This window comes from Lycium barbarum, chromosome 1 (assembly GCF_019175385.1).
Source record: "Lycium barbarum isolate Lr01 chromosome 1, ASM1917538v2, whole genome shotgun sequence".
Lineage (NCBI taxonomy): Eukaryota > Viridiplantae > Streptophyta > Magnoliopsida > Solanales > Solanaceae > Lycium > Lycium barbarum.
Genome location: NC_083337.1, coordinates 164,601,763 through 164,615,457, shown reverse-complemented (window position 1 = coordinate 164,615,457; position 13,695 = coordinate 164,601,763). Strand labels below are relative to the sequence as shown.

General features: G+C 37.3%; 2 protein-coding genes across 2 annotated transcripts; one reads left to right on the top strand and one right to left on the bottom strand.

Moving 5' to 3' along the window:
- Positions 1–408: 408 nt before the first annotated feature.
- LOC132604485 (uncharacterized) lies at positions 409–8,274 on the top strand. Its single transcript, XM_060318015.1, has 11 exons — positions 409–589; positions 1,942–2,259; positions 2,945–3,010; positions 3,151–3,290; positions 3,806–3,932; positions 5,387–5,538; positions 5,956–6,091; positions 6,351–6,435; positions 6,535–6,797; positions 7,072–7,208; positions 7,482–8,274. Exons 1-11 carry the CDS (start codon positions 536–538, stop codon positions 7,528–7,530), a joined length of 1,527 nt encoding a protein of 508 aa, XP_060173998.1. The 5' UTR covers positions 409–535; the 3' UTR covers positions 7,531–8,274.
- An 860-nt stretch (positions 8,275–9,134) lies between these two features.
- Positions 9,135–13,478, bottom strand: LOC132604477 (putative phospholipid:diacylglycerol acyltransferase 2). The gene is made up of 6 exons (XM_060318003.1): positions 12,708–13,478; positions 11,872–12,094; positions 10,990–11,273; positions 10,574–10,916; positions 10,094–10,356; positions 9,135–9,918 (listed from the first exon to the last, which is right to left on the bottom strand). Exons 1-6 carry the CDS (start codon positions 13,337–13,339, stop codon positions 9,435–9,437), a joined length of 2,229 nt encoding a protein of 742 aa, XP_060173986.1. The 5' UTR covers positions 13,340–13,478; the 3' UTR covers positions 9,135–9,434.
- Positions 13,479–13,695: the final 217 nt, after the last annotated feature.

The following is a 13,695-nucleotide window of genomic DNA, read 5'->3' as shown; positions in this document are numbered from 1 at the left end:
TGTTACCCTTTTGTATGCCTCTATGCACCACTATAAATAGAGGCATAGGGATTCATATTGTAGATACTTGAACAACACTTGAAATATATTGGGATGAATAAAAAAACTCTCATCTCTTGTCTCTCTTTATCTCTTTATTGTTCTTGCTTCATCTTTTGATATATTGTACTAACTCTCTAGAATGATTTTATAACATAAAATAGGTATGATCACTTAAAGATGGTCATTCTTACACATGCACGTTTTGATTGGATCTACGGGAACCTAAGTGGTTCTGAACTATTCATGCCTCAAATTTGTTCTTGAAGAATAATAATATTAAGAGGGATGATAATATTAATTTCATATCCCTTAACGGCTAAATGATAATTGGCAAGAAATATATAGTCACCGGAAGTGACAATATTTTTATATATTACATTATTATGAGTTATATAAGTTAAGTCTTTCGTCAACTGCACCATTCAAAAGGGAAAAAAGAAATACAGTATAAAAGAGCGCGAAAACCCTAGCTTACAGAATCTGTAGCTCCGCCATGTCAGAAGAATTTCAGAGCAATACACATCACCCTCCAGCTCCTTCCGACGAGGTAATGTGTTCATCACTCACAAATACCAATTCCTATTTGAATATGCTTTGCTGTGAATTAATTAGGCTTCTTTAACTATTGGTCAATTTTCAGTCCGAAATTTACATTTGTTTGCAATTTATTTACTTTGTTAGGCCATGCAATTGCTAATGCCTCATGTAAGGAATTCCAGTCAAGATTATGTCATCCTGCCGCGTACTATATTCCTGCTAACTCCATAGCTAGTTGTTGATATATTGTGAGGAAAAATGATTCTTAGATTGGCTCTAAAATCTAATAATATTAAATGACTCTGTTTGAACAGCACAAAGTTTAATATTTTAATTTGATTTATGTATTAAACAGTAGCGGAGCTAGGATTTTTATTAAGGTGGTTCGAAATATAAAGATGTAAGCACATGAAAAAGTCCAACATCTACTATATTTACATAAAATAATAATTTAACCTTGATTGTACAGTGTAATTTTCCTCCGAAAGGGGTTCGGATCCTACCTGGCTCCACCCCTGGTATTATATTAGTTATAGTGAGAGAGAAAAAGTATTAAAGTAGTTGTTGAAAAATTATTTTAATAGTCCCAAGTTCTATGAGGTTGACTTTTTGAATGTGAAAAAATTTGCATTGATATGGATTTGTGACGAATATTTTGGGATGATCCGAAATGGAAAGAGGTGCATATAAAATTGGGATAAAGAGAGTAATGTCTTTGAATTAGAGGGTTTAATTCATCAGTATTGATCTTTGTTTTACCAATTCTTATTTATATTAGCTTGATGATGACCGTATTAGACTTTTGACTCCTAGTGCTAATAAACTTTCCGAAGATAGATACTTCTAGACTGACAAGAATCTTAGCATTAGTGTAGTAAGTGAAACTGCACAAAGAGAATGTTTTCATCTTTGTTACTGGCACTATGGGAACAACAAAGAACTATGTGGTTATGTGAAATTTTTTGTTGTTGACAGTATCAGCAAAAAGTTTGACGACTATATATACATAATTGGCCTTTTCTATACATTATCGGAATCCAAGAATATCTGGTAGGTTGTAAAGGCACCAAGTGTAATCCATTTGGAACTTTCTTACTCATGTTTAACATTGATAAATTGAGGGTTGATCAGAATTGCCTGTGGGGTCTTTCTGACTGCTGATCTAGCAAGGCCTTGCACATCACATAAATAGAAGATAGAATTTCTAATTACTGCCTGCGTGTATTTTTCTTTGTATTCTAGGTCAGCAACCTGTTACTTCTTGCTCAAAATTTTTGATAGATTATGCCTGTATTTGTTTTAGACTTTTCTTTTGTCAATTTGTTTGGCTTCTTATCTTAAGGCATTATGTTTATTCTGCAGCTGTTTGATATAACAACCACAGTTGATCCTAGTTATATAATATCCTTGATCCGGAAGCTCCTTCCAGCAAATGTGAAGCATGAAGAGATATGCAAGATAACCACATCTTCTCCACCTGAGAATGGAGGAGACCAGAGCAGGTCTATTGATGAGTCTGAAACTACGGAGAACATTGAAAATTCTGTTGAACAACCAGTAGATTACAGGTTCCATTGTCAAAATAAGTATGAGGAGGTAGCAGCAGGAGAAGAGGCTTGGGAAGAGTTCGGCTGCATTTTGTGGGATCTAGCAGCTAGTAAAAATCACGCTGAATTCATGGTATTGAGAACCCCTACTTGTCTAGCATCTTGATCTTCTTCGGTTGGCTGGAGGAAGAAGTGGGTCGTTTCACCCTTTTTTCTGTTTTTGATACTTACCTTATGATTAAAGCAGAAATCTTCCGTTCATTGTTTATCGGTCATGATAAGAATTTCTTATACTTCCTCCCAATCTGGGGCATTTTGAAGGCTTTGCAAAAGTGGCCTTCCTATTACTTAGTTGAAGTTCTGGTTAAGAAGCATTTATTCTGAAGAGTCTTAGGGCTAGGCTTAGACACTCGAATTCTTATGTCATCTAGAATATTTTCAAGAAAGAAGAGGCGGTTTCTTGCGTGTACTGGCATCCAATTTTCCTTTTCAGCTGGTGGGTGCTACGTGTATCCTGCTGTATATACAAAATACAAGAGAGCTTCCAGCAGCTTAGGAAAGAAACTTCCCATTTGGAAGATCAAAACACTATAAACTTATCCAAAGAAGAATAGGATCAAAGTACTGTTAAGTGTACTTAGTTGTGGTTCATAAAAAAAGTTTATTTGTACTCATTCTCCTTGTCTTTCTCTATTTGGTAATTGGGACTCCTGCTGGGGGGGGGGGGGGGTGTTGAATTTGCTCTTACTGGTGGGAGGATAGCCTTCCATATGCACATGTCCGCTACTCTCAGAGAGATGATTAAGTTTTATGAACAGGTTGAAAACTTTGTTCTTGAAGTGCTTTTGGCGACTCTGTTGGTCTCAAAATCTGCACGGATCACTGTAAGTCTTCCTTCATTCTTCTGTTGGATTCTTCTTCTTTTTGGAGGCTTACTTCATTATATTTGGGTATTCTTACGACCACACAGAGCTCAACAGAGATGGTAGAATTTATATTTGATGAAGTCGTTACGTGTAAACAGGAAATTAGCCTTGGTATTATTGGGAACCTAGCTTGCCATGATATTCCGCGGAAAAAAATCACTTCTACAAATGGTCTGATTGGAGCAGTATTGCAACAGTTGTTTCTAGATGACACGCCATGTCTCTGTGAAGCATGCCGGTACAATATTACTTTATGACAAAATTTAGTGACTGATTCTGCCCTGATTTTTTTTCTCTTTTTGCTAATATCTGTAACTTTACAGAGGGGTATAACTTAACCCACATTGATTTTCTTTCTACCTTCGTTTTGGGGGGTTGGTGTGTGTGTGTGGTTGGGGGGGGGGGGGGGGGAACATAAATGGTTGTAATACTTATATTACAGTGCTATCATGGAGAATAGCAGTCTTATGCTTGTTATTGTTAGTCTGGAATCCCTGTTATGTTTCTTACTGTTAATCTTGAATCATTGTTATGTTTGTTACCGTTTAGTATTGCTTCTTTTTTAATTGGAACCCACAGTATGTCCTTGTGACTGTGAATGTCCTGTACCTTTGACTTGATGATCCCAGTTTACTGTAGTAATGCATGGAAGTTATTGTTCTTTTCTGAGAACACGTGATAGGATGCATCATCGTTTCCTGTAGCCTTAGCTTTATCTCGATCAAATTTTCTTATAGTTGGCATTGCCTACAGGCTGATAACTTTATTTCTTCCAAGCGACGAAAGTGTTCTTTTGGCGGAAGCACTGCAATCTGAACATATTTTATGCCGTATTTTGTGGATTGTAGAGAACACTTTGAACATCCAGCTTCTTGAGAAGGTAGCAATGACCCTGGCTTCAATTTTTCCGTGCAGCTTTTCATTTTTCAGTATTGGCTCTCTAGGTTGCTTCTGACTTTCTTGAATCTGGGCTGTTGCAATTTTACAGTGTGGTGTATATGTTCCCTGCTGGATGAGTGTAAATGGCATTTGTTTACTTTTATCTCTGATTAATAAATATCTCCTTTCAAAGACAAGACTTGCTAGTAGATTGGATGAGTGTAAAGGAATTATTGTTATCATTATTATTCTTGAAGAACATAAATGTAGACAGTAGATTAAGGATCATAATCACTGTTATTGTGGTCACAATCATCATCAATTTTCTACTATTACTGATTAAGAGATGATACACTTTAGCCCTACTGTTTTATCTGTTCATAGTTTTTCAATCACCAGAACGATCAAACTTTAATCTTTCATTGGTTTTGCCCCTAGGGCTTTGGTTTAGTGGTAAGAGGCTAAGAGCACAGCGCTTGATGTGTGGGTTAGGTGCATGTCACGTGTTTGAACCTTGCTGCAGTCAAAAGTCTGATTAAGTGGAGAGGGATGGACCCATTATCCACCGAGTTTCAAACTATGATCTGCTAACCCTCTTGGTTATCAAAAAACATTTTACTCCTTTTTGACCTCCTATAATATTTATGGTATTCTTCTCCTTTTCGATCTTGTCATTCATTAAGGTTGCTAGACGGGCTGTCATATATTGAACATGGACGATATCTAAGCATGTATACACATACACGCATATATGCGGGACTCGACAGTTGAGACAAATATAGTTGATATAGATCATGAATAGCAATATTAGAATTAAATGATAAAACTCATTGATGTCTGTAACTCTCCGCTAGATAGACTAACTGATGATCTAATTCTCTATCAACATAATAGTCTATTTTATTGGTCATGTCACATGTGTCTACCTTTTTACTAGTGTCACCTTAACCTGAATGTGGTATGTTCTGAAAATTACTACTGATTCCCAGGAATTGTAAGGCGCCTGAGTTTAACTTCTATTTAACTGTTCCCTCCCAAAAAACTTTTTCTATTTTTTTTTTCTTTTTTTTTTGATGAAGAAAAAACTTTTTCTATTTTTCTGATAAACAAACCATGTCATGGATAGACTTACAAAATACTTCTAACTGATGATCTAATTCTCTATCAACTTGAATTTCTTTTTGTAATATAAAGAATATTTTATTCTTACCGGTGTAGCAACTGTCTTTGAATCGAGTGCAATTCAAGGATGGTAGAAAGGTCGTATCTGTAAAGAGTATCTGTCCGATGGATAAGGTCATCAAGTTCCTAATTTGTTACTGTTTTGAAAGAGATCTAATACCATCTTTTGTCCTTCTGAAATAATCTTTTTATTAAGTTTTATGATCTTTGTATTGTTTTCTGTAATGTTATTGCTCAGCATTTGCATTTGATGTAATTTATTCTTGTCTACAGAGCATTAGTCTTCTCTTAGCAATAGCAGAAAGTAAGCAGGATGTGGTTGCGATACTGCTACCACCACTGATAAAGTTAGGCCTCCCACAGACTCTGGTTGATCTCCTATCTGTCGAGTTAAACAAGTTAATGGAGGAAAGATCACCTGAAAGGTATGGTCCTTTCTTATCTTAGGCTGGCCTTTTCAAGGAGGAGCTGTTTAATTTATTCTCTCATTCGCTGCTAATATGATTGCTAATTATTGCATACATATCTTTAGGGCTGTATGCCTTGGCATATTATACTTTTCCTTCATAATTTTCCATGTTAAACTTTATTCATATTGTATGCTGTCAATAGACTTTCTGCTTTTTGGAGTTTGCATTACAAGTTTTCTCTGTGTAAGAATTGGGAAATATATAACAAAGAAACAGATTGCAATTAATCAATTTCCTCAGTCACCCCCTCCTCCCCCAAGGCCCCTCATGCTCTAATGCCCATGCATGGGCTTTCCTTTAAATTATCATCTGTTGAGAATCTGTGTGGTTGCAGTTCACTGATCAACTGATTAGTGTTATGTGCTGCATCAGATATTCCATTCTGGATTTAATTCTTCAGACTGTTGAAGCTCTTTCTGTCATTGATGATTATTCACAAGAAATCTGCTCAAACAAGGAACTCTTCCAACTACTTGTTCAATTGATCAAGCATCCAGATAAAGCTGAGGTATGATGTTGACAGTCTGCAGAACCTTCTCATTTTTATTCTTCAGTATCTAAAATTGAGCTATAGATCAGGGAAAGGACACTTTCCCTGGTTATGTATCCATCAAACAACTTGAGAGAATAAAATGTGGAAGTAAACTATATAATAGGCGGCGTAGAACTTCATCCTGGAAAAAAGAAGAATAGTTGGTGTAGAAATATTACTGCAGTATTTGAGTTCTTAAGCAGAGGCCATTTTCTAATGTATGCATTGCCTGCAGTTTGCCAACTGTTGCGTTACTGCTTCAGTTTTGACAGCAAATATACTGACTGATGCAACTGATCTGGCTTTAGAGATATCACAGGGTGAGAGTTCATAATTACACCAACATATGCTAGTCCGATTTTGTTGGCCTTAGTTTATGTCAATTTATCGAATCAGTAATGACACTTGGATCATTTCAGACATGCTTTTCTTACAGGGTCTACTTGATGTATTTCCTTTTGCTTCTGATGATATAGAAGCACGAAGTGCAATTTGGAGCATTCTTGCAAGGCTACTGGTTCGAATTAAAAAAACTGATATGAGTCCTTCATATCTGCACCAGCATGTCTCAATTCTCACAAGCAAGTCAGAGGTGGTTGAGGATGAGCTTCTTAACTACAATGTAGATGATTCCAGTGAAGACCATAGAAGTTCGTCCAAATTAGCAGCAAGAACATTTGCTGTATCCTTCTTCATATATATATTCAGAAGTATTTTCCTTTTTCGGAGATAAAAGAAATTTACTAACAAAAACACTATCCTGTGGGATCCTCACTGGTATCCACATTTCTTGTTCTAAAATGATGTTACCTTCTGGTAGTATTTGAATGCAATGTGCCTGAGTAGAGTGCATAGAGGATGCCCATAGCGGGCACCAACTAGTTTGCGATTAGGACATAATTGACTAATTGATATGTTACCTTCCAAATTGTCTGTTTTCTTTCATTCTTGAATAGCTAAAAGGAATATTTGAAATTTTAAGTCGATGGAAAACTCTTGAGGACCACTTGAAGAGAACTCTCTCTATGGAAGGATGCTATGTGAATGAAAGAGATGTTGATAAAATGTTGCATTACTGTTGCAAATACACCAAGTAAGATCTTCTTTACTTTCTATCGGGTTACCATCCTAAATGGAATTCAGACGTGCTTGAGAATTCTTATTCCTGTTTGGCGATTTGATTATATTTGTTTATCAGCTTCATCTATTGTTCCACTTACTGTTTCATAAACTAAATTCAGAATTATCTTCGCCCTATCTTGTTTCATGTTTATTAGGTGACTACTTTTATCTGAAAATAGAAAAATGTTTGTTGAGGTGGCTATACAAGCTCCATTTCAAAGTAAATGACATCCTATTCCCACAGGTCTACTGCAGAAGAACTCATGAATGATTCAACTATTGACAAATCTTAACACGATAATGTAAGATGCATGATCATCTATCATTTATCTGGGCATCTCAGGGGTTGTACAGCAAAAAGGTAATCACCTCACTTCAGCATACCATCTGGAAGGATCCGTGGAGAATTTACAAGTGTTCGCTTGGTTGAGTGCCCTTGAGAAGCTCTTCTTCTCTCGTAAATGATGATGCTGATTGATTGGATGAGCCTTTGTCTCAGCTTGGTGTTTAGGTATCTAACTGTGACCTGTTTGGGAGTAATCACTGATGACTACAAGTAACTTAAGTAGCTTGAAAAAGCCATTCCATCCAACAATGCTTTTAGAAGAGTATCAGAGCGTCGTGCAGCTTGCCTAATTCTCTGTTTAGTTGTCCATTCAGATGCTTTACTTCGTTATGATTAGCAGCTATCTAACATCAATATCATTAACAAGGTTGCACCTATGATGAAATTGGGCAGAACACTGCTGGTAGAATGTTCTCACATCCCAATTTTTGCTGCATGGTGCTTTGTCGTCTGAGTTGCTCTTTGGTGGAAACAAAAAACCGTGAGTTTGCTGTCAAGCATTCTTTTTCTGTTGCCTGTACATTCACTTGATTTATCCTTGCCGGGCTTAAAGCTTGTTCTCTATTCATCTATGAGAAGGAAATGATTTTACACTTGTTCATTTGTACCTGGCAGAATCTTGGACTTGTTGGTGGGACTGTGGAAAGAACGATGAGCTTTGTTCTGTGAAATAAATTGTACTTGCGTTTTATTTATTGCTTGCCCATGACCAGTGGCGAAGCGAGAATTTTCATTTAGGGGGTTCAAATATATGAAGAAGTAAATATATGAAGATGCCAATGGGGTTCAACATATACTATATATACATAAAAAAATAATTTTAATCTTGTATATATATAGTATAATTTTTGCCGAGGGGGTTCGGATGAACCCCTGGAGGCTACCTAGCTCTGCCCCTGCCCATGACATGTTGACTCCAAGACAGCAACAAGTTTCCGATTTAAGAAGCGGGGAGGCATAGGATTTTTTCAATACCTATAATATCGTGGACTGTGAATATTTTAAGTAATAATTCTAGTTTGTGTCTCCACAGCGGGAATTTCCCATTCTTACTGGATCCATTGATACGATTCTCTTTACGGCTTGATCTCGTTGGCTAGGCTCGCAGAGTCGGTAGTTCCAGCCAGTTAGATGGAGCGAGGGGACAATTTTCGCACCGGTATTGGGGTTTTTAAACTGGTCTGTTCTCAGAGAACATAAAGTTTGTTTTCATCTAGCCATCTGTGCGAAAAGATACATCAACTCATATCGAAGTTCAAACTTGTAGATAAGAAGATGGTAAAAAAGAGGTTTGTTCAGTGAAAGAAACTGCTCTTTGGTATGGTAAAACAAGATTACTCTGCATGGTAACCTTATAAGTATTTCTTCGCTAGTTTACGTCTAGAGAATTATTCAAAACGTGTAGAGAAATATTCAAACTTCTAACTTCTGTTCTGCTTTTGTAGTTCGCAGCAAGACTGAATTTTAACTTTTCACTAAGACCAATGTAATCCAAAAGAGTTTACGAAAGAAACTTGCGACACTATGATCATTACACCTAAACAATTTAAGAGACCAGAATCTTACACTCTATTAGAGAAACTGAATATTTATTACTAGTAGATTACATAAGTCAGAAATGCTACTCTCTGAGTTGGAAATTTACAATCAATGCCAATGGTGCCCTTGTTACCAACTTGATTTGTCCACTCTCTTGGGGCTCTGTCTTAAGTCATTTGTCATAAAAATCTATTAAGTCTTTTCCTGAGTCCATGTTCCGCTAAAGCTAATAACAACGTTACTGTACATATCTCTACTCATTATCGGACTCTGAACTTAGTTCCTCATTCATGTATCAAAACCTCTTTGCTATCATAGCTGAATATTTATCCGTTCTGACATTTCCATGATGCCCGAATAAATTCTATCAGCACCTAACTCTGTACCTGAGGCACCAGCAGCAACTCGTAGAACATCTTCAATCAAGGCAAAGTTTCCCAGAATGTCAACATGGGCACCACTCTCTGTGCCTCTCCCTTCTAGCAGACTAGCTGGTGGCTTGTGCTGGTATTCTCTTACGTAAGTAGCAATCCCCGATGGGTTGAAACGTGTCTTGCCTCGCCATCCTTTTGCGCACATGAAGCCAGCACTCACGACTGGCACGCTCTCATCGCCATCAACAAAGTTTACTCCACCACTCAAACAACCATTATGGCTTCCGTCTGCAGAGGTATCAATTTGAAGAGGAATGCTCTTACATCTGTCAGAAGGTGACATCTTGTAGACGTATGATCTTTCTGTGGGAATTCCCACTCCATATGAGCAGAAAATTTCCATCTCAGGAGCATCAGGCAAGCTGAAAAAGGACGCCAACTGTTAATAAACTAAGAAACTCAAGAGACCTACATGCAGCAAGCTTCTTCATTAGCGTATGATTAGCTTATTGCACTAGGATTAAGTAAAGTCAAGGAGGTGCATTTGACGAAACAATAGAGTGGGGAATAGTAGATTCACTACTTATTTGCACTCACATGGTTTCAAGTGGATTTGACCAGTACTTATAATGACTATACTTTGGATCTTCTAAGTTCTCTGCTAATCCGTGGGAGAAATGTGCCTCAGCGCGCTGCATCGTTTTCGGCGCTACAAACCTGAGGAGATCCATTAGAGTTCTTGCTGTGTAGGCTTTATTTTCAGCCACTCTCTTGATGCTCTCCCGACTCATCCCATCACACTCTGTTAACAACTCCTCACATGCTGTGCTGGAAATGGGCGCACTTTCATACACGAATTCCTGTTATATTCAACAATAGAGTCAAAGCTTAGACGTCTATCATATTAGCTATGTGTAAAACCATTTATTTCATTGTTAACCGCATTTAGTGGGAATAAGAGGTACGTATGATCAAGGGTGCTCTGTCAAATCAACTACACAATTTATAGAGAATAACATATCATCAGAGATGTCCAAATACAAATATAAGATAAGACCCAGAACTCGTAGTTGTTACCTTTGGATCAATAGAAGAGAGCTTTGAAGAAGGTATCTCTGATGCTGCCTTCCCAAATGATACTAATCTTCCGAATTTCGCCAGCTCTTTTACCTGGATACTCCTCCTCCTAGGGTCAGTCTCATTTCCATTGTTCTCCTTTGGAGACGAATGCAGGTATTGCATCTTCGCTGAACGGCATACATTTTCTTCTTCAGGGGACTTATTCAGGTCGCCCCAGATTGTCTCTTCTCCTTTCGGTAGCAATGAAACAACAGAGTCCCACGTTCGAAAAACCCTCATAACATGTTGAAGGGTTTGAAAGCCAAAGGTCTCCGAGTCTAATAAACCAGGAGCCATGGATCTGCAAAAGCAAAATAAGGAACTGAGTACCATTAAGAATGAGAGGATAATGCTGGATGAATTACAAGACAAACCTGATAAAGGCAACAACTTTTCCCTCAGCGGACAATATATTAGCAACTGCCTTTGGAACTCCAAGAAACGCTGGACCAATATTCATGATTGCTTTGATATGCTTGGCACACCAACCGGGGCCACCACCCCCGCCAACAGGAGGAGCTGCTTCAACCCATTTAAGGAAGTGGAGAAAATAGGTAACACCCATTGAGTGAGGCACTACCACCACCTTCTTAAAACCATTTGTTACATACAAAAGCTCAATTTTTCTCTTTAGCCTGCTCAGAGATTGGTCTCTGATCTGTTTGTTTCCAAATAAACAATGCATTAGAATGACCTCTATCTAAATCCAGAAAGTCACAATGTCCTCAAGAAACCTCAAATTGTCGAATTTCCTCAGGATTTTTCAATCAAACGAACGAAGAAACTAGCTAATTTTTCCTTCCATTCGATGTAGATTTTTTTTATTTTTTTTTGTATCTACAACTACTACCAAAAATCGAGTGACATAGACAGTGAGGATTCATATAGCCGACTCCAACTTGCTAGGGATTGAGGCGTAGTTGTTGTTGTTATGGTTCCGGGTTCACGTGACTCCAATAACTTTTGCCTACATCATGTATTTGTAATAAAAATTCATAAAATGAATAAGAATATTTAGCATGGAACCCAGTCCGTTGGTCTGGTTATATTGTATATTAACTTGAGATCTATATAGGAACCCATAAACTTAAAATTCTGGATCTGCCTCTACTTAACGTGATAATTATGACGCCATAAGGAACAAATTTTTCAATAAAAGTAATGGAATAGAAAAAACTTGCATAGTAAATGATGACAAGAGTGGCATTTAATGTTACACATTTGACTATGATGACCTGAAGTAAGTAATTCTATACCTCTGTATTTTGGAAAGATAGCCTCCAGTCATAAGAAGCCATATACATATTCTTCTGTTCATAGCCAATCTTCGCCAAATTTTCAATAAGCATAGCCCAAATAAAGTAACCAGGAGCAAAATAATCAGCTGCTGCTAGCCCTGTCACTGCTCGCACTCGAATCCCAGGTGGATCAAGCCCTGTTTCATTATCCAAAGATAGGTGCTCCAACCAACATAAAGGCCTAATTCAATTGTGGAAAAGTTTTTTCAATTGGGAGTTAACACTCAGCAAAATCTAAGCTTTCTGATTGAACTAAAGGTAATTCCAAGTCTGCAAGGGTTAATTTCACGCATAATCACTGAACTTAACGGTTATAGTTGGTAAAATGCAATTAGTTACAGCTTGTTTGAATGATTGTCACATATCGTTGCATATGTATTACATTGTATTGTATTGTACTCTATTGTTTTGATGAACAGAATATCTAGATAGATTGTATCGTTTCTCGTCGTTTCATAATGCTACGCCACAATAATCTGAAGAATAACCTTACAATATTACAACGAAAAAGTAGGGGAAGGGAAAGAGCTATTTTTATAAGATAGGTTATTAAGTAAAAAGTAAGGTCAAGATCGGTCGCTAGTTAAAAATGACACTTTTCGTCATTACATAACGAGGGATACAATAAAATTTAAGTAACAATCACAATCAAAACAGGAATAATACAGTAGGTAACAATCATCCAAACAGGTTGCTAACGTGACAAAACAAACATAACTCTTTTACCTTTTGCTGTTAAAGTGGATAAAGTTCAGTAATCATAGATGAAATTAACCGAGTCTACAAACACAAACCTCTTGAAAATTTCAGCAAAGCTACCACCCCAAAGTCTCTTCCGAAATAAGCCTTCAGAACAAGGCCTGCCTTCCCAAAGTTCAAGACCACCAGTTACAATTCCAGGCACCAAAACAACAGGGTGATGAGCATTCAACCCTTCATTTTTTAGCCTAGTCCCAGGTGATTCAGCCACTTTAAGTCCTGGCAAATTGGCAGGCAAAACATTGCATAGAAATAAAAGTAGCCACCAAGTTGTGCACAAGTACCCAATTATCCAAAAACAGTTATCTATACATCTCCATTCCTTAGTTTGCCTCTTGGTTTTCTTGTGTTTTGGCGTCTCATCAGTAACTACATTTTCTTGTTTTTTCTCAACATGGGATTTGGGGGGTTCAAATGATTGAGTGCTTACTGAAGACAAGTTGACTGGTTCAAGAAAACAGAACTTCCAAAACTGAAGAATTGGACTCAAGATTCTAACTTTACAATCTAGATAGTTAGAAACAGCACTCAAATTGACCTGCAAAACTCTAGCAAGCTCTTCTTTCAAGAAATGGAAAAACGCCATCAATTCAAAATGCAGAATTGAGAGGAAGGGAGTAACAATTGGACTTAATTGTAGCAAAAAATTGGAAAATAGTGAAACCATTAGGTAAAGAAGGATCAAGAAGTGATCATGGTGCTAAGCTAGCTGTAATAGGCGTTAACGGAAGTGAGCACTAACACGTGGCAATAGATGGTGAAAGCAACTAACCTAAGAGAAAATTTAGCTTCTTCTCATGAGAATGCTATGGTTTTGTCTTTTAGTAAGCTTTAACATTTTCTTGTCTGACGAAATTGAAGGGTTCTCTAACAAAGACACCTGTCTTTGGCCTTTGCAATGCATGCAAAAATTGACCATCTCTCTCAATCGTCAACACGTCTTCGTATGCAAGTTTGCCTATATTTTGTCGAAATTGTAGAGTCCTAAAAACTATGCTTTGCCTGTGCTTAGATGTCTTTTAA

Bases quoted from the DNA above. Each gene is read 5' to 3' on its own strand.
- LOC132604485 (XM_060318015.1), top strand. From the start codon at position 536: ATGTCAGAAGAATTTCAGAGCAATACACATCACCCTCCAGCTCCTTCC. The intron at 5,539-5,955 runs GTATGGTCCTTT...GTGCTGCATCAG, and splicing joins GAGGAAAGATCACCTGAAAG to ATATTCCATTCTGGATTTAA. The intron at 6,092-6,350 runs GTATGATGTTGA...CATTGCCTGCAG, and splicing joins AGCATCCAGATAAAGCTGAG to TTTGCCAACTGTTGCGTTAC.
- LOC132604477 (XM_060318003.1), bottom strand. From the start codon at position 13,339: ATGGTTTCACTATTTTCCAATTTTTTGCTACAATTAAGTCCAATTGTT. The intron at 11,274-11,871 runs GTATAGAATTAC...GGAAACAAACAG, and splicing joins TATCTTTCCAAAATACAGAG to ATCAGAGACCAATCTCTGAG. The intron at 9,919-10,093 runs GTGAGTGCAAAT...GTCCTTTTTCAG, and splicing joins TCAAATCCACTTGAAACCAT to CTTGCCTGATGCTCCTGAGA.